Source organism: Folsomia candida, unplaced genomic scaffold (assembly GCF_002217175.1).
Source record: "Folsomia candida strain VU population unplaced genomic scaffold, ASM221717v1 Fcan01_Sc018, whole genome shotgun sequence".
Taxonomy (NCBI): Eukaryota; Metazoa; Arthropoda; class Collembola; order Entomobryomorpha; family Isotomidae; genus Folsomia; species Folsomia candida.
In genome coordinates, this window is record NW_019091210.1 from 1,324,828 (window position 1) to 1,344,862 (window position 20,035).

The 20,035-nt window shown below is 36.1% G+C and overlaps 2 protein-coding genes across 5 annotated transcripts; both read right to left on the reverse strand.

Annotated features, from left to right (window-relative positions):
• Window positions 1-2,695: 2,695 nt before the first annotated feature.
• Window positions 2,696-4,932, reverse strand: LOC110857268 (PR domain zinc finger protein 5). Of its 4 annotated transcripts, none has more exons than XM_022105888.2 (4): window positions 4,807-4,932; window positions 4,193-4,382; window positions 3,709-4,116; window positions 2,696-3,439 (listed from the first exon to the last, which is right to left on the reverse strand). In XM_022105888.2, the coding sequence occupies exons 2-4, from the start codon at window positions 4,310-4,312 to the stop codon at window positions 3,209-3,211; spliced, it is 759 nt and encodes a 252-aa protein (XP_021961580.1). In that variant the 5' UTR covers window positions 4,313-4,382; window positions 4,807-4,932; the 3' UTR covers window positions 2,696-3,208. The 4 variants fall into 4 exon arrangements, with proteins under 4 accessions (XP_021961580.1, XP_035713763.1, XP_021961581.1 ...); XM_035857870.1 differs by lacking the exon at window positions 4,807-4,932 and adding an exon at window positions 4,710-4,733; XM_022105889.2 differs by lacking the exon at window positions 4,807-4,932 and adding an exon at window positions 4,492-4,698.
• A 2,618-nt stretch (window positions 4,933-7,550) lies between these two features.
• On the reverse strand, window positions 7,551-10,233 carry LOC118438084. Its single transcript, XM_035857835.1, has 4 exons — window positions 9,906-10,233; window positions 8,805-9,606; window positions 8,188-8,456; window positions 7,551-8,010 (listed from the first exon to the last, which is right to left on the reverse strand). Exons 1-4 carry the CDS (start codon window positions 10,150-10,152, stop codon window positions 7,895-7,897), a joined length of 1,434 nt encoding a protein of 477 aa, XP_035713728.1. The 5' UTR covers window positions 10,153-10,233; the 3' UTR covers window positions 7,551-7,894.
• Window positions 10,234-20,035: the final 9,802 nt, after the last annotated feature.

Consider the following 20,035-nt stretch of genomic DNA (forward strand, 5'->3'; position numbering starts at 1 on the left):
TTAATTGAGACGCGTCAGCAATACGACGTAAACAGTCTCTACTTTTCCTCATAATAACATGATCAGAAGTATACCACGGGTTCCATTTAGATTTGACATAACGGGACTTTAGAGGTACATACTTGTCTAGTAAAGTTAAAAAATACAAATTATAACGATTAAATTCATTGTCAACATCACTAAAATAATCAAAACTAAACTCTCGTAATTCCTTATTAAGAGCTTCGAAGTCACAATTTTTATAACATCTATAATTAATTTTAATTGGTACAAATTTGGGCTTATTTGATTTGCGGACTACAAATACTAAGTCATGGTCAGAACTAGTATGTGCTAAGTGTCCATTCACTAAAAAATTATCTTTTCTACTTACATACACGTGATCTAGTAAAGATCGCCCTTTAAATGTAGGTCCTCTCATGAGTTGGGACAAATTAAATTCTCTTGCTGCATTACTAATTAAAAAAGAATCGTTCCGTTTAAGTAAATCCAAATTGAAATCTCCAAGAATAACATAGTCTCTCGACTGCGAGAGGAGGAAACAATTAATTTCATGAAAATAAGGGACCAATTTCGCGGCCGGAACATCCGGATGACTATATAAAGTGGTAATGATGAGAAATTTATCATTACATAGATTTACTTTTATGAACAAATGTTGGGATTTAGTATTACATTTTACTGGGCAGTCAATGATTTCATATTTAAAACAATTTTTAATATAAACTATAATCCCTCCGCCTCTAAGTTCGCGGTCCTGCCGGATAAAGAAATAGTTCGGAATGAGGTACCGTCCATCATTTAGGGACTGGTCGAGCTTAGATTCTGTTATGGCGTAAAAATCTAAACCCGTTACCTGAAGGAGCATGGCTACCTCATCAATTTTGTTTCTCAAACTGTTTAAATTTTGATGTGCAATTTTAATACCTCGGGTGTTCCTTAAAAAAGCACAAGGATGAGAGTTTACCACGCTTAAATTTAGAGCAGACGGTGGTGACGACGACGACGACGACGACGCAACGATGGTGGGTGAAGAATGAAGAGATGTGAATGTGCGGTGTGCGCTTGCGGGGGACGGAAGAGGTGAGGCGTCGAAGAATCCATCGTTGATAATTTGTGTAAAGTCTTGTTTACTGGGGGTACACTGAGGACAAGCCCACTTGATGCGATCCCTTATTACACCAGGGTGACATGTTTTGTGGTGGACTTGTTTGCATGTTGAACAGATTAGTTGATGTTGTCGTGACTTGATTGGTGACTGGCAAGCACAACAAATTGCTTCTGACATTACTGCAGGTCTAGGGATATCATTCGGTAAATGACATGGTGGGCGAGGGGGGTTGTCGTTGGTGTTGGGTAACTCGTTCAGGCCAAAGGGGGGGAAGAAATAAAGAAGAATTGTGAGAGCGAGATATATCCATCAATGATTTAGGAACTATACGGTTAATTAAAATAAACTTGCCAGATACGGCATTTTTACGTGCCGAAGGGAGAAAGCGCCAGTAGTGCGCAATCTTAAAGGCCTTGCTTTCTCCCATTTCCGATACGAGGGCCGGACACGAGGGAGAGACATCCCCTAATAAGGATGTGGTATCGCCGGTGCAACAGGCTGGAAGAATCCACTTGAGACGGAAATAGGGGAGGCCGGTGTTACCAAATAAAATTCACACGAAAAAACGAACAAAAAACGGTCAGTGGTGGTCTGGGCATAACTTTTCATCTACCACTGGATAGTTGGGTACGATAAGGAGAAGATAATACCATGTCTGGAATCGGAGGATGTGAAAAACTCGAATTTTTTAAAGAAAATAAAATACAATTGAGAGAGCGAAAAAACACACGTCAAATGTATTGTAACATTGTAACACGTCGTAGTCCATTAGAATATTATTCTGCTCGACCTGCTCTTCAATGATTCCTTCGATGAGCTAAATTCGTATTTTATCATCGACTCATCCCTTCGATTGTGTGTAACTGCGATTATATTGAATTATAATTTAATTATCTTAATTAACTGTTAAGAAGTGTAGTAGCTTGGAGATTTAGACGCGTCTATTCGAATAAGGCTAGTATTTGGGCAAGGCTACTATTTGGGTAGGGCTACTATTTGGGTAGGGCTACTATTTGGGCAGGGCTACTATTTGAGCACGGTCACTATTTACAAAATTTTGAAAATAGACACGGCTACTATTTGAGCACGGCTACTATTAGAGTTTTTACGGTATACAAGTATCTACATTATAAGCTGGAAATATCTGTTGGCAACGGAAGTGGAGGCAATTTGTCCGCAACGGAAGTGAAAGCAGGTGAACATGAAAGTAAATATATAGAAAGTTCATTTTCATCTACGACCAAACTCCATCGCGTCTGTTTTTCCTTGGGACGTCAATTTCAACAGATTCTGAACGCTTAATACGAACATGATAAAAGTTTTGACCTCTGACAGCCAAGTGACCGTGTGGGTCAGGTCAAAGATCAAAAACTTAAATTACACTTCGGACGTTCCAACTTGCTTAGAGATTTGCTTAAATTTTCCTGTCTTCAAGTTTTTACTTTAACATTCGCTACGAATTCGTTCCACTTCCGTTCGCATCAAGAGTTTCAACTAATAATAAAAATATTTAATTGGGTGGAATATTAAAAATTAAATAAACTTTTGCCCGGCGGAAGACGGGCTTATACGCTAGTTAAAAAATACTCTCAAATGGTGGAACAAAATTTATCTATCAATCACTTATCATTTTACAACAGGCTGGTTATTTATCAGTTAAAATAAATAATTAGTTAAGCAATGAATTAGGTAGTATTTACAAAATTGTGGGTACCCGTTTAATAAGACGTACTCCCAACAACATACATACTTACATACATACATACTTCTTTCCCATAACAGCACAATTTGCTAAAACTTCTATAGAAATAAATATTTCAAGTTATTAAATAAATTTAAAACTAAAATTGCATGGGTTTATACAAAAAGAAGTATTGCGAAATGTCGCAAATTTAATCAAAATTTGAAAATTATTTATATCTCCATTATGTACATATAGATAAATACGTATCAATTTTAACTACCTAACATATGATCTCGACAATGTCCGACCAATTCGAAATAAGTGAATAATTTCTTCCCACAGAAGTTACATCCATGCCTCCCTCCATTGCGACGCATTCTGTGAGTGGGTAAATTATACTTCTAACAGCTTTTCTACTTGTCGCAGGAATGGACCAGCTCCTTATTCGCAGCATGCTTCGCCTCCACGTGAACCTTCAAGCTTGATGAGTAGGTGAATCTCTTGTCACAAAATGTGCACGGATAATTCCTCTGGTTTTCATGTGCAGCACCGATGTGTAGTTGTAGACCAAGTCTGCTTAAGAAGGTCCGCGGACAGACGTCACACCGTAACATGTTCCGGGCAGATTTTGCCAAATGTGTCGCCTGTAAATTGAATGTGCTCTTGGACGGTGTCTATCTTGAAGCCTTGGCAGCTGAATTTTTTATTTTTGAATTTAATCAAAAATAAGTCACATGAAATTAGGCAACTATTTTTAAAATTTTCCTTCTACTACACTAATTTCATGGTCTGTGACCTATTTTTGATGGAAATTCAAAAATAAAAAAATCAGCTGCCAAGGCTTCAAGATTTGGTATGGATACCGTCCCTGGGAAATTTAATTGAACCTTGTTTTCCCAAAAACACGCTTTACCTCGTGAAGTTTCATGGCTCCGATGCGGGCGAAACTCCTCAAACAAGTGGAACACTTGTACTTTTTCTCCGTCCTGTGGGTAGGAATGTGAGCTTCAAGTTGAACCCTCGTTTTGAACGTCCTTCTGCAAAGCGTACACGGATATCGGACGGGAGTCTGGGCATGTTCAGTTTCCACGTGTTTCGCAACATCGTCCTCGTGTTGGTAGGTTTTCTCACAGCCAGGAACCGGACACGAGAAACGAGGGGGTTCCTTCCCGCCGTGGACGGTCTTATTGTGTCGCTGTAAATTATCAACGCTGAAAAACACCCGGTGACAAGTGGGACAACTTGGTCGCTTCCGATTGTTGTGGATTTCCAATATGTGCTTAGATAAGGATCGTTTGTTTTTGAATATTTTGCCGCAAACCTATTAATGTACAGAAAAGAGGACGTGTGGATTGTATTATAAAATTAGTCTCACTTGTGCAAATTTATACGCTCACTTCACACGTGACTTTAGCATCGGGATCGTGCGTGACCACGTGTCTGGTCAAATGGTCTTTGGTTTTAAACTGTTTTGAGCACTTTTCACATTCCCATTTCTTTCCTGGCGTCAGATCCATGTGGGTGGATTCGGTGTGCGTATATTCGCAATTAAGAAATTGAGGTGCTTAAACAAATTCTACTTGTTACCTGTAAGAAAAAGTTTTCTTATATTCATAAAAAATTACAAGTTTGCGCCAGTAATTCATACATTTTAAAAGCATAAGCCAACATGAAACACGCTTCCAGTAATTCTTACCGATAATAATGAGATATTCATTATTTTTTCGTATCCTTAATATCGTAAAATAGTTGACCAAGAAAAAACATGGGGTCAAGCTTCGTAAAAATTCGTGAGCGTATTAATGCGATTTTCGATGACAAAATCTTACAACGCCGACAAAAATCTCGTAACCACCTAATCTTAGATATTTTGCGATACGAGGAATATTAAGGATACGAAGAAATGTTGAATACCCTCAAAATTTATTAAAACGACAAGAAACAAATTTTGCGCTATTTAAAAAAAATGGAATTTGGTCCACTTCATTCAAGGTTAAGTTTCGTTTGTTACCGTGTGTTGAATAGGATTGTTTAATTTTTAGTTACTTATGTACATATCTGCTGCTTAAACATGTAATACTAAAATGTTGGTTCGTGTAGCTTGAAAAAGGTAGCTTTTTTACGCATATAAAAATAGAAAATGCCAAAATTCATAGAATTTGTTGACGTATTTTGTAAACAAAAAAATCTCACATTTTTTCACTGAATGGGAAGACTAGACAATATTTAGATTTAATCTGTATTGTTCTTAAACCTCTGTGAACGACCGATTCCCGGAAAATTGGGGCACACACCGTTTACATTTGCAGTGAGTCCAAATATGTAGAAGTATATTTGTTGTGTGCAGAAAAGGCAATTGATTAACCTTAATTTTACCAGGCCAACCCAATGACTAAAGTGCTTTAAAAATGAGTAGACTATTAATAGAATACATATGTAACTATATACGCATACGTAGATTTCTAAGAATTTATTAAAAGTACCATATTTAGGGTTTTCCTATTTTAGTTATTTATTAATCGATCACACAAAAAGGTAAGGATGAATGATATCTGAATTCTACCGGACTATATATAAAAAGGGTCTTATTTGCGGCTTACGGATGATGGCCTCCCCCCAATGACCTCCCAGTAATAACCTCCGACCAATAGCCTCCTGAGGAAATTGGCCTCCCTTACCAATGGCCTCCCAACCAATCTCCTCCCAGACCAATCGCCTCCCGCCCAATATCCTCCCATGATAAATACACGCATTGTTTTTTAATATTTAACCTATCCACATCTTAATTGTTTCATCACCAATTTTTGAAAAGTTGTAAACTGATTTCTATTAACACTTAAAACACAGGTTTAAATCAAATCAAATTAATCATTTTTACCTGCACGCATGCAAACGACACTGTACTTTTATTCTCGTTTGCATACAACGAATTCAACGTCGTCAGTGCTTTTAACCTCCGAGCAATCTATGACCGAGAGGATGAGGTCAAAGGTCGAAATTTAAGCGTCAACTGTTTTAGACTTGGATTTGGGCGAGAACATCAGAAATCGACAGTTTTAATGTATGAAGGAAGACCATGCACACGAGGTCAAAGGTCAAAAATTTTATATTTCGACCGTTGCAGACGTAGTTTAGTTTGAGGCGGGGAGTTCAGAAACCATTATCATTTCGGCTTATATCAGCCTGGTTACCGACGCCAAAGGTCAAAAATATCGAATTTTTAGTTTTGATCATTTTTAAACGCTCATTGTGGAGGGAGTCTCATTTTATATATCATGAGTTGATTTGTTTCAATTTTTGACTCATCTATTTCGCGAAATTTTACAATCAAATTTTTTAGAGTACAAACTAGTGGAAATTCTCCAGGTCTTTTGATTTTTGTACTAATTTTTATATTGTACTGTAGTCACAGTAAAGTACAAGTAAAAGTACAAAAAATCTCCAACTCTCTATTGATGAGTAATGCTCTCTCGCTGATGACTAAATAGTGATGATGACACAATTAAGATGTGGATAAGTTAAGTATTAAAAAACAATGCGTGTATTTATCATGGGAGGATATTGGGGGGGAGGCGATTGGTCTGGGAGGAGATTGGTTGGGAGGATATTGGTTGGGAGGCCATTGGTAAGGGAGGCCAATTTCCTCAGGAGGCTATTGGTCGGAGGTTATTACTGGGAGGCCATTGGGGGAGGCTATTGGGGGGAGGGGATTTTCCGCAATTCGTCTTTGAATAACTGTGAGTTGATGTGCAAATAATTATTTATATGCACATCAACATATCATCAATTTATTTGCACATCAACTCACAGTTATTCAAAGACCATTGCCCACTCCACTCTGCTTAAAATCCAAGTCCAGTCAACAATTTTATTTTCCAGAAACTTATACTCCTCAATTTTTTACAAGGTAACAAATTCACTTTTATAAATTTAAGTTTCATTTCAAGCTTAATACGAAATTTTTCAACTATTCACAATTTTGATTCCTTTCTCTAATTAAATTGTATATTTACCCTGAAACTAATGTTTTTTTACATTTTAAACATTTTCAGAACCCAATCCCAACCATGAACTCCATGAAGCTTGCCGTTGTCCTGGTCCTCGTGGTCTTTGCCGTAGGTGTGTCAGTGGAGGGGCGGAAGTGGGAGGACGGCGCCTGGGTGTACGACGACAACGCCGCGTGCAGCAACTCCAAGGACCTGGGCACCACGAACTGCTACCCCGCCTGGAAGGACACCGTCGCCGCCTGCACCGAGACCTGCCACGCCCAGTCCCAGTTCCAAGGCTACATCAAACGAGACGGCTGCACCTTCAGCAAACGCTTCTGCTGCAGCACGGGGTCCTTCTAAATTACTTAAGTGCCTGATTTTCGTTATATTTAAGAAATTTTGACCCAAAGTAACAATACTTTACAATACTTTGTTACGTTAAATTCATTTGTGCTCGTTATTTTATCTTCATACTGTTTCCTGATTTATCCTCATACTATTTCCTGATTTATCCATAGTTATTATACAAGATGGTAGAAAGCTGTGACTATTTCTGAGTTTTAGTTAGGAATACAGAAATAACTCATCTCGCGTACTTCGTGGTAAAATCCAGTGAGACGTTGTGACTCTGGTAAATCAATCCCCTACCGATTTTTGGCGGTGGTGGCTGCGTTACTGGGACCGTTCACGATGTATGTCACATAAATGAAAACCTAGTAATTAGAAGGAAAACATTTTTCTAATTAATTAGTAATTACCAGAAGGCGTATGTATGTACATAAATACCACAAAATATGTATCTTCTTAAAAAACCTGAAAATATCACACATACAAAATGTTTTTCAACCTGAATTTTCTACGATATTCATGAAATATAATTTTGAGGGAACCTTAATTTGAGTGATATTTTCAGGTTTTTTAAGAAGATACATATTTTGTGGTATTTACGTACATACATACGCCTTCTGGTAATTACTAATTAATTAGAAAAATGTTTTCCTTCTAATTACTAGGTTTTCATTTATGTGACATACATCGTGAACGGTCCCAGTAACGCAGCCACCACCGCCAAAAATCGGTAGGGGATTGATTCACCAGAGTCACAACGTCTCACTGGTAAAATCCTTCCACAATATCGTCCACCACGTTTTTCCCAATGTACCCAGAATCTCCCATCATGCTTAACCAAACGTCGTCGCAACTGGTCATCAAGCCCATGGCAATGACTAAAAAGTAGGACAATGGTCAAATATAAATCATTAAAATGTATGTATTAAATCATTGATTTTAACCAAACTCAAGTAATTTTTAAGTCAATACGTGCGTGAATATACCAAATTTTTAGCAGTTCACCATTTCAGTTAAATAAGTGAATACGTTAAATATGTCAATAAATTTCTCACCCTTAGTGCCATGCGTCCCTCCAAGAATACCATTCATTCCGAGAACCGGGAATCCAAACATCGTTATGGGTAGTCGATTCCATGAAAAGTTTGTAAAAGTGAAGTTTGCCCTCAGCCTATTATTCAGACGGAGCATTGTTCTTAAGATAACTGGAAGTTGACATGCTGCAAGAGATCCAATCATCCCCAGAACCCAAGGAATTGCCGAATTTCCCAAATTTTCAAGTTGTTCTTTAATTAGGTGCATCCTCGTGGCAGAATTTTCTTCTCTAATTGGTAGCACGATGTAACCGATCCGATCATAAATTTGAATATTACAGAACTTCATATAATTTTCAAGGCCTTAGAAATTTGTACACTCTTAGAAAATTATTTATTAAATTAATACCAAGCGATATTCATAAATGCATATTTATATAGCTCTATTGAAGTGGCATTAATAAGTAATACATACAGTGTAGTAATGTCTCGGTATTAAAGTTTTACCATATCGACACGGCAGATTTTTACGAACCAGTATAATTTTAATACAAAGTGGTAGCAACTTTAATACCGAGAAATTAATACATTCGCGACTGTAGCAGATTTCTAACAGTGTAAAAACAATTATTTCTTACATAATATTTCTCATTTTGTCGGGATGATCTTTGCTCAGCATGGGGAAATTCACTAGAATATCAGCACTTGGGGACACACCTCTTTTCAGGGCAGCTTTCCTCACCGAGTTTGTCAAGCAGTGGTACATAAACGTTGTAAGTGATATGTTATTTTCATTCGCCAGTTTTTTCATCGTGCTAAAACTTATTGGCGGGAGTGATGGGGCGTAACTAATTCGTCCCGAGAAACCGGAAGTGTTCCTATCTATCGCAGAAAATACATCTGTGCTAAATAACGAGATTAGTTGTGCTTCAACATACGCCGCCAAATCGTACGGGATCATAACTAGTGTCGATATAAAGGCCCAATTTTGACACGATTTAGTACAGGCTAGACCACGCCCCATCATCTTTGGCGGGACAACTTGTCCCACAAGGTCGGGATGGGTAACGTTGCTGAATAAGTTTAATATCGAAACGCCATCTCCGAGAGCGTGATGGTAGCGGAAAATAATGTCGAAATATTCCCCTGATTGTACTGGAATTAGGACAATTTCCCATAAAACTTGGCGGCCAAATTTCCACCCTAATTCGCTCATATTTATCAGTAGAGATCGGCCCTGAGTTGAGTATAGGTCGAAGGAGAGGGGTAGAATGAGACGAATCGATAATTCAAAGTTGGGCACGTTTTTCCAAAAGAGAAATCCGCACCAGGAAATGATACTTTGACGAAGCTCGGGGTATCTTAATTTGTTGTGGGAATCTCTACAATTTAGTATTTTTAGGGTGAAGTCCTCCTTTATCTTGGTCAAGTCAGGAACTCCTAAAAAAAATAGGAAGTACGGATACATTTAATTTGAATAATTTTCCATGTACTGGATTAAAGAGAATTTAGAAACTGTTTGAAATCCAGAATTAAGATAATGCAAAGAGGTATTCACACTTATATGGCTTGACCGAAATGATATTGAGGAGTATATGTATAAGCGTAATAATAGCTATGTGTTAAAGATTACCAAAGAGGTAACAAATTTTTACGGACCGGTATAATATTAGTACCAAACTTTAATACTGATAAATCAATACCAAATTTCTAGCAGTATACAAAAATTCCACCCTGACCTTGCACCCTCCAGTGGAACACCATCGTGGTAAGATTTGCATTTACCCCGAATACGTTGGATATTCCGTCCAAAATTTCGCCAAATCCAGTCGGTGATACAATTTTGGCGAGTAAGATGACAAAACATCGTGGAAATAATGCAAACACGAGTAGAATTAGCAAACCGATGGCGACAAATATAGAAAGAAATATTCTAAATACCAAACGAAACAATGATTTGCAGGGAGAAAGATAGAATTGAGACATTGTTCTGGTTTATGTCAAATTCAAGTGATTCTTTAAAAGGCACAGGATAGTTTCATTCTCTCAATGAGGGAGGTTTGGATTAATTCGTTTTAGAAGTACATAAAAACACATAAAAAGTCACTGGTTTGTATGTACATACCTATGTATTTAGTTATGTATAGAAACATATGCAAATTTTCATGCACACGAATGTTCCCATGGTACCTGATTTTTTTATTGTCTGCCAATTATCTCATAGTTCATATGCAATTAAATACTTACGTAATTAATAATACCTTAGCTCTTTGCTTTGTAAATTATCTTTACCAATACAAATAAATCTTTGTGAAAATCTTTGTGATACTGGATTTACCAGGATGAAAAGTATTGATATTTAAATGATGCAGATAAGTAAACAATTTCTTCTTCGTTGTTGTATTGTAGGTAGTAAATTCCACTCGTAAAGACTTTGTGGTTTTTACACTCACAAACTTTACTCGGATACCAAAATTTTTCTCATCACATGCAAAAGGTCATTGGGTTTGGGTACACAAATGTTGTGATAATACTTGAAACATGCATGCATATTTATGTATGTAGACTACCTGACTACAAGAAACGAGGGACTTTACATCAATCAATTCTGATATGGAAAACCGTGCGAAAATTTGTTTCAGAATAGATAGTTATGCAACTTTCATTAATCTTTTGCTAATACATATTTAGTAGATTTCAAATTACAAAATTGTATATAAAGCAGTTAATTTTTTAAGAAGTCGTAAAGTTTTTAAGAATCGGTCGTCACGTATATAGGCAAGCAAAAATGCAAACTATTCATACAAATGCAACAAATAATTACTAATTTGACGATTAAATGATAAAATTGCATTTAATTTGGGGTATCCATTGTGGTCATTGAGAAACTTGCAACTTGGACTCATACATAAATGGTCCGAACTGATTTTAAAAATTTCTAATTATGGTGTGATATGTTGAATATATCTTATATTAAACTCACAATGCGATAACGCCAGCGGTCTCGTTCCGATTTTAAAGAAACTTGGATAATTGTAGCCTTAGGTAATTAATTAAATACATGTTTCGGGATTTTTCATAATGCTCAGTTTAAACAAAGTTATGATGGTATAAGTGGCCGAAAATTCGCATTTTTCTTGTAAAGTTTTTCTTTTTTTGTTTTTGAGGGAGAAAAATGCGAATTTTCGGCCACTTGTAACATCATGACTTTGTTTAAACTGAGCATTATGAAAAACCCCGAAACATGTATTCAATTATTTAAGGCTACATAATTATCCAAGTTTCATCAAAATCGGAGCGAGACCGCTGGCGTCATCGCATTGTCAGATATTAGCGAATAAAGCGAATTTAATCCATTATCCATTTGGTATTTTTTCATTATGCCTCCCGTTCTTGTTTTTCCGAAAGATTTTGCAACTTCCTTGCTAATTTCCAACACGGGAATTAAAATTTTCTTAGATTGTCGACTCTTTGACAAAGCTAGGAGTATTTCATCTTACACAGAGCCCTCCATCTTTGTTTGGGTGAAGATGAACTGCGTTTGGACGATTTTCGTCTTTTAACCCCAATCTGACGTTTCGTCAATTTCCTTCTTGACAGGTTTGTATATTTAGTAGATGGTTGCAAGGTTGGTCCAAAAAATTAGTTGCCAGTCATCCGTTGCTTATACAATAGAAGAAACGGCTAAATGAATTAATCTGAAAGTGTAAAGGCAAAACGAAATGCGTAACAATTCACCTTGAAAAATTAAACGTAATTCATAATAGGGCTGGGTTAGTATATTCATTTTAATTACTCTTTACAATAATTACAGCGCAACCTTATTTTAGATAAAATAATTTACTCCAAAATATTTGCCACAAACACTTAATTATATTTACTTGTCTTCCAAAAACGTATTTGACATCCAATAAATTATGGCTGTTGTCCTGATTAGCCAATTATATAAGTCGCATTTGTCGAGTTTATAAAAATACAAGGTGAGTTGCGGAGTCATTTTGAAGCAGTAAAAAGTTTGGTTTTTAGCTCAAGAGAGTGATCGGGATTAATTTTGTCGTGTTTTTCAACTCATTAATTACTTTCTTATAAACTCTACCTTCCAGAACGAAAGAATTAAAACACGTTGTCCAAAATAACCCGACCTTGGCCGACAAAGTAGGTTTTGTGGATTCAAATTAGAGCATTAAAATTAGACAATCCCTGTTTTCTAGAAAGCTAAATATGAACATATTTCATTTGTGTTGGGTAGGAACTATGTAAGTAAATAAATTGATGTTAATATGTATATTGTATATATATTCCCCCCAGTAAAGGCTACAGGGGCCATTTGTAACTTTGCTCTGAACTAGATTATTATTTTTCATTGATACATATGATCCATATTCTCTTAAATGGAACTGCGCTATTTTAAAGTATACTGCGTAGTTCGTTGAGACTGAAATTTAGCATTATTATTTTTTCAGACGCAACTTCAAGGGCTTTTAGGGGTATAAAGCATTTTTTTTAAACGACGAAATTCGATAGAAATAGGGCTGAAAATAAAAAAAAACTTGAGAATAGGGTTTTTCAAAACTAAAAAAATGTCGCCTAACGTGACGCAAACATGACGTGGTAATACTTCAAAACGGAAGTATGCCGCAAAACGATAATCTATGTTTATAGTTCGAAGTATTAGGATCACAAAAAGCGAAATTCAAAAAATATTTGAGGCCACCACTCGTCACAGCCACCCAAAAAAATGTGGAACCCGTCAAAAAACTCTTCACTAGAAATCGTTCGGGGTAAAGTCCTGCGGATGCTCCGGTAGTGAAAATCTCAAAAAGTTTATTGTGCAGCATTAAAGTTCATAAACTTGGGATTACAGAAAAAATCAAACAAAGTCTTGCAAAGTACATTCAAGACCCAAAAATTACCTTCCAAAAATGTTGCAAAAACTTTTGCCGTCAAATGTCATTAAAAATTATCATCATTTATGACGAGACCTACGTCGACCCTGATCCCTTAAAGACTTCGAAAAACACATTTTTTCACGCAGGCAGCCCTGCCAGTCTAGATTATCAACAAAACTTGTGCATAAAAACTGAACTCCCTGTAAAATTCCTAATTGGTCATGGCACGGTTAACATTGAGAAAGATACTCCTAAAACAGTAAACCCCCTAAATGTCCTTTATTTAGGAGAAAGTGACAAGTTTTCGATCTTTTGGAATAGAAGGTACTCTGATCTTCGTTTCGACTCGACACAGATAGAAAAATTCGAACGTTAATGGGGAAAATCAGCAAGTACATTTCGGATTTCGAGTGAAAATCGCAAATTGGAGGGTTGCTGCGGAAAGTCGTATTGGTGAACAAGAATGAAGAAAGATAAATGGTTCTAAACCAAAACTGACATGTCTGGTTCCTGCCTACGATTTACGACAGACTTTATAAATATCCACTAACCAGGTCGAAATGTACAAGTCATTTTGCGTGGTTCCACTTAAGGGAATATGAATCATATTTAAATCCAGTGTAACTTGGGAACCTTTACTTATGTATACATTTAAATCATCTTTATATGAGTGGATACCTACACATCTCGAGTCAAATATGTCGACAGACTTACTTTGGCAAGGTTTTGCCAACCATGCAAATCTATTCCCTTTCAGAAACTACTTCCCCATCGGGTTCAAACTCAGAAAACGAGTCTTATTTTGTAACTCAAGGAACAAATCGTTGATTTGGGTGATCATCCACGTAATAAATTTCATCGCATGCTTCGTTGCTCCGGGATGCCTTTACATCTTCGCTGACTTTCCATCCTCCAGAGACAACTACATCGTAACGCAGATTATGGTCGGGCTGATTATGATATGTCAGGGATTTGTAAGCTATGTCGATGTTTTAATTTGGATGCATGCTTCCTCAGCCGCTAAAGGATTCAACAACATCGTGATGATGGAGGGATTGATAAAATGTGGTAACTTGCAAAGTATATGTAAATATCTATGTACATTGTTATAAATTCACTCAGTTCTTCGTAAAAACCGTAAACTTGCAAACTCTTACAAAATTGTACAAATATTTCAAAGAAAATTAGCTAACAAATTTTTGTAAATTTAGTCCGATCCTTTTATTTTGTAAAAGTTTGTAAAATTATTCCACCAAACTTTAAGCATTTTACAAGTTACCAGAGCTGGCCAAATTACTTGAAAGTCAAATTACAAATATACTCATAATATTGATTCAATTATAATTACAATTACTCAAGTAAGCTCAATTACTACTTACTAATTGCAGTTTCCTCATTAGAAAGAATGCTTTAATTACAATAACAAATTACGTAATTGAATTACAACACCAATTACCAATTACGTTTGAGATTTTTTACGAACATCCATTATTCAATATTCAGCTACTTAATTTCAATACTTATTCACTTTTAACAATGTAGGTAAATGCTACTTCTTCAAAATTTCAAGGTAGAACAAAATGATTTATTAGGGACGTTTTGGATTAAAAGCATTTAATTTGTTTAAAGTTAACAGGTATTGGAACTATTTGAATATAAAATGATGGGTTTTTATTAATGGTCTTACGATTAGAAATTAGTAATTAGTGTTGCAATTCAGTAATTTGTACTTGGTTTTATTCATAAAGCCCAATATCTCATCGGATAAACCCTACAAATTTATTCTACTGCAGCGAAAAAATTCGTAAACGAATAGGAAATTTGGATTAAAATGTTTATTTTAATCCAGAAATGAGAGACAATAAAATGATGATGCTTAGTGAAATGCGGACAAACGACCAATTAATTTAAGTACCTCAATTAAATTACAAATTGAAATTACATTTTTTTAATAAAGTAATGAAATTACGGATTACAATTACTAAATAATTGGTAACTTGTAATTGTAATTTTCCCGTACTAATTTGGCCAGGTCTGCAAGTTATCAATGACTGCATGATTTGCCTAACGATTTCCTCATTCTCAACATATCCTGTCATAGCCTAAGCTAATCTTACTCCGGATCTTTTCAGAAACCAGTGACGAAACCCAGAATAAACTATCAACACAAAAATTAGATCCTCTTGGTCAATTTCTTAATGCGTTTGTCCACGGCCTGTCGCGGTTTGGGTACTTGGGCCCACTATTTTTCACCATGAGAAAGCTCGATGTATCCTACTTCGTATTAAGGGAACTCTTCAATCCAACGAACAGATCCGTTCTATTCAGCGTTTTCTTATACTTGATCAGATTGATAATCTCCATTTCCTTTGCTATCGAACTAATGAGGGTGTTGTCCTTCCTCTTGGTCTATTTCACCATTCCTCTTAAGATTGTGGCATACGGACTCGAAAATTTTGAAAAGTTTCGGGGCAAGCTGACTACAATTGAGGGAAATTCGAAAATGAGAACTCTTTACGTCGGTGTATCACTTGGGGTGGACTTTATTGCTGTTCTTCAAGGTAATTATATTTAAAAAAAGAATTACTTTGTATTGTGTAACGTGTTAAAAATATGAGATAATATACAGAAATCTATACACTGACACTAGTGTTGATTAGTAATAACTTCTTACCCGATTGGTATGTAGTAGTTACTGAGTTGTAAGTTTTGATTACTACAACATTACAAACCGGTAACATTAAAACCATCGAATAAATTACATTGCCTATTGAGATATGCGCTTACTTCGGTTAGTAATGATTTAATTCCAATTTTCTAAGAGTGTTCTTATGCATACGTAGGTCCGGCCACCGCTATGCTTATTGCTTTTAGTCAAGTACTGATCACCATCAGTAGCATGGGGACGATTAGAATGTTTGGCGTAATGCCGATGCCGCACTACTTGATTTTTCCAGGGAGCGCTTCAGGGGCGCTTATCATTACGTTAGTGCTGCTGCCCAGAGCGTCTTATTTGCATGATCAAAGCGTGAAATTGCTTCAATCTTGGGGAAAAGTTGCTTCTAGAGGTGCCGTGATGGAGAAGAGTTTGTTCTATAAACGGAATTTGGTTGAATATCGGGCCTGTTGCAAAGCCATATCTTCCCTTCGGCCGTATCAAATATATGCGAGCGTTGCTGGGGCGAAGTTATTCATGGCGAAGAGATCGACAAAGGCAACATTTTTCAATTGTTGTGCTGATGCGACGATCAGCGGATTGATGTCCTTCCCTGCCGAGGATTAAATCGTCGTGGAAGCTGCAAAATGGGTCACATCAGTCTTGGATTAATTCTGATAGGATAAAAAACTATTTTTAAGTTGGACATTTTGGGGAAAGGAAATGACATTCTGGGGTGATTGGATCCTACAGACTATTAAAAACTACAATGGTAAAAGAATTGTCAAAATCTGAGAAATAAGTTACCAGAATATTTCTACGTGTTCGTCCTAAATAGTTTTGATTTTACTAAATGTTTTAAAAGAATTGGTTGACTTAATTTAGCACAATTTATGCACATATCATACAAAAATGTATCTATTGTGACAAAAATGTAAGTATATTTTCGCAACTTTCTTACACATTATATATTTAATATGTAGATTGAAGTATTGTCAAACTTGAATTATGAATACCTAATCTAGAATACGTTCTATGGTGAAGGCAAATCTTTGTGTACAAAACTATATTTAGTAGCTAAAGTATTTACTTATCTAAATTTTCACCTACCTAAGTATTTCCCCGACAGAACGGTGTTGGCGTCCCAACACAATTCATGAACAATCTATTCTTGCTAAACATAAACTTTAGATATTCATTACTTTTACATAACTAAATTATTAAGCGAGGTACCTCACGAAATGAATTATATCCTGTACATGGAGCATATTTGCGCCAGTCCGTTTCCGATCTGAGAATTAGCATAAGTGTGTCATTTAATATTATCAATTCAATTCACTACTATACACATCACTTGTGTGATGATAAAAATGCTTATGGAAGATACCAAATTCATCAAACGCACCCTTATCTTCGGCTCGTATTATCGTTGTTTACCAGTAAAATGGGATTCCAATCAAGATACCATAGTCCTGAAAAGGTCGAAACAACAAAACGCGGTCCTGCTAAGTTTACTAATTCACGGTTTGGCCCTGATAAGTCGCATATTCGCCACTTTCAAGCACTCATCCAGCTTGCTTCAAAGGGCTCAAGCAGCCATTGCAATGGTGACTTACTTGATAAGTTTCCTCATCAGACTTGACCTGCCAATCGATCCTGTTACCGTGCACCTTGTAAATTATATGATTCGTCAACCAGCCGATAAATTTGGTAAATATGCATAAATTGCATAATCTTAGTTCAATATTTTGTGCATAATTGTTACCGTACACTGTTGAAAATCTGGTAGGGTCACATATATGTATACTCGGTACTACTGTTCAGTATTATTAGTCGCAAAAAATTCTGAAAGGTTACCTGGCGGATTATTTATTTTTCAATTAGCAACCAAATAACCTCTCAGAAATATATCTTACCATGTATTTTACAGACATTGTTACTCTGTACAGAAATAAGTGTATTTTATTAACAAATTATAAATACCTCTCAGAAAATTTTCCAAGAACTTGCGACTATTAATATTGGGTGAACAGTAGTACTCGTTACTAGTACTCTAGTATTGATTTGGTCGAAACTTCCTACCGGATTGGTAGTGAGTTGTCTCTCATCCTCAGTGGTAAATTTTTCATTACCATAACTTTTCTGACCCGCAAGGCACATTCTTACCGAACCAGTTGAGTTATGTGCCCCGGGCAGTAATGATTCGATACCAGTTTTCTGAGAATGTACTGGTACATAAGATAATATTTTAATAAACTTTAATATTTTTAAAATATTTTAAAATAAATTTAGGTCCCAAAATCTCAAAACTTCAATTGGGCATCAGATTCCTGTATGTTTCTACTGAAGCGACCAGTCTCTCAATTTCTGCAATAGTGGCTACTCTCACGTTCCTCAGCCCTTGTCAACCCATCCTGATAAGCTCCCATCTCTGTTCAGCGAATAATTTTTATAGTCTCCAAGGGAACATTGTAATCCAGTTATTAAGGGGTGAAAGCCCTTTATAAGATCGTTATGTCCGTCTGTCCGTCCGTCCGTCCGACCGTCTGTCCGTAGCTCCGATAACTTTTGAACGAAAAGACATAGACACTTGAAATTTTGAACGTAAACTCCTAACGTCAATAGAGAGGACGAGTTCGAAGATGGACACTGTGACATCGTCACCTGTGACGATGACATCGTCACGGTGACGAAAAGTGACGAAAAAGTGTCACTTGTCAGTTTTGACATGTGACACGTCATTTTTAACTATTTTTCAATGAGGAACTCGAAAATTCATGTCATTTTGCGGTTGGACGTCACCTGTGACGATGACATCGTCACGGTGACGAAAAGTGACGAAAAAGTGTCACTTGTCAGTTTTGACATGTGACACGTCATTTTTAACTATTTTTCAATGTCAAATTCAATGGTGACCTCCATTTTGACCTCAGAGGTCATGTAAAGGTCATAGGACATATCTATTTCAATTTCAACTGAAATTTAACCCCGAATCCAATGGTGACCTCCATTTTGACCTCAGAGGTCATATAAAGGTCACATAAGGGTTATCAACTGTTAAATTTGACACAAATAAGACACGAAAGTCGAAAACACGTCAGAAGTGTCAATCTTAACAAATTTTCGAACAATTTGATATTCACATTGACGTATGACACTCCTTTCACCCCTTGGTTACATGCGTTGTAACGGTTTATTTCTAGCGACATTTGAATTCCTGGTATTTCAACAAGCTAGGATCGGCACGGTTTACTACTTAATAACCGTGCTATCACAAGGCACCTCATTTTTATGGCTGGCATGCAATGCCTTCGTAAAAAATTGCAAATCCAATTATACCATTGTATCGGAATGTATTATGGAATATAAGAAATTACAGGTTTTCGAGAAACTGTTAAATTCTTGCACAAAATCGCGCATATTTCTCGTCACGGCGCTGGTAATGCCAGCTTTGCAAATTTTACTGTCTTACATGTCTATGCATTTATTTCGTTCAGGTGAAATCCACAAACTCCAAGCATTTTTCGTCCTCTGGGTGTATATTGTTATACTAGTATTTGCAATATTTTTGTTTTCGGCGACTGCACAAATAAATAATTTGAGCACGAATTGGATCTCAGAATGTGGGTGGAGATGCCAAACGAAATTGGAGAGGAGAATGCAAAAATCTTTAATGCCGTTGAGACTGGAGTTCGGTAATAATTTTGTGGAAGCCTTGACACCTCTTGTGGTCCAAGAGTTTTGTGTGAGACAAACAGCTTCATGTCTTCTTTTGACGATATAGACGTGGTCATAATTTTTTGGTCCCCCTTAAAAATTTTAAAATGATTTTGCCTTTCAAATGATCTTAAATTTCCATACTTATACATAGTTGATATCCATATATAATTTTTATCCACGATTTGAATGAATTTTTTTTCGTAAGTCATGTTTTTCGATCATTGTACTGAAATGGATATTTGATATGTATACATGTGTGTTAATCATTTCAAATAGCAAGGTAATTAAATATTAAGATGTGTCGTATTCTTGAACTTTGCCCGGTTTCGCACGCAAATTATTTGTCTAAACGTATGTAATATCGGGTTAATCCCCTGAATGAATTATTAACCAGGAACTTTAGTTGGCCATATTAATTAAATGTTTTACTGAATTTGAGTCATTATTACAATTAAATATGTTTAATTAAGTACAATTAGGTTTAAGTTAGGTTCTATTGTAAAATTATCATTGTAAAGTCATGAATGTAACATGAAAAACATATTTAATTATTTTCTAAGGCACAAATTCATATGCCACTCTACTGTAAATAATGAATAGACTT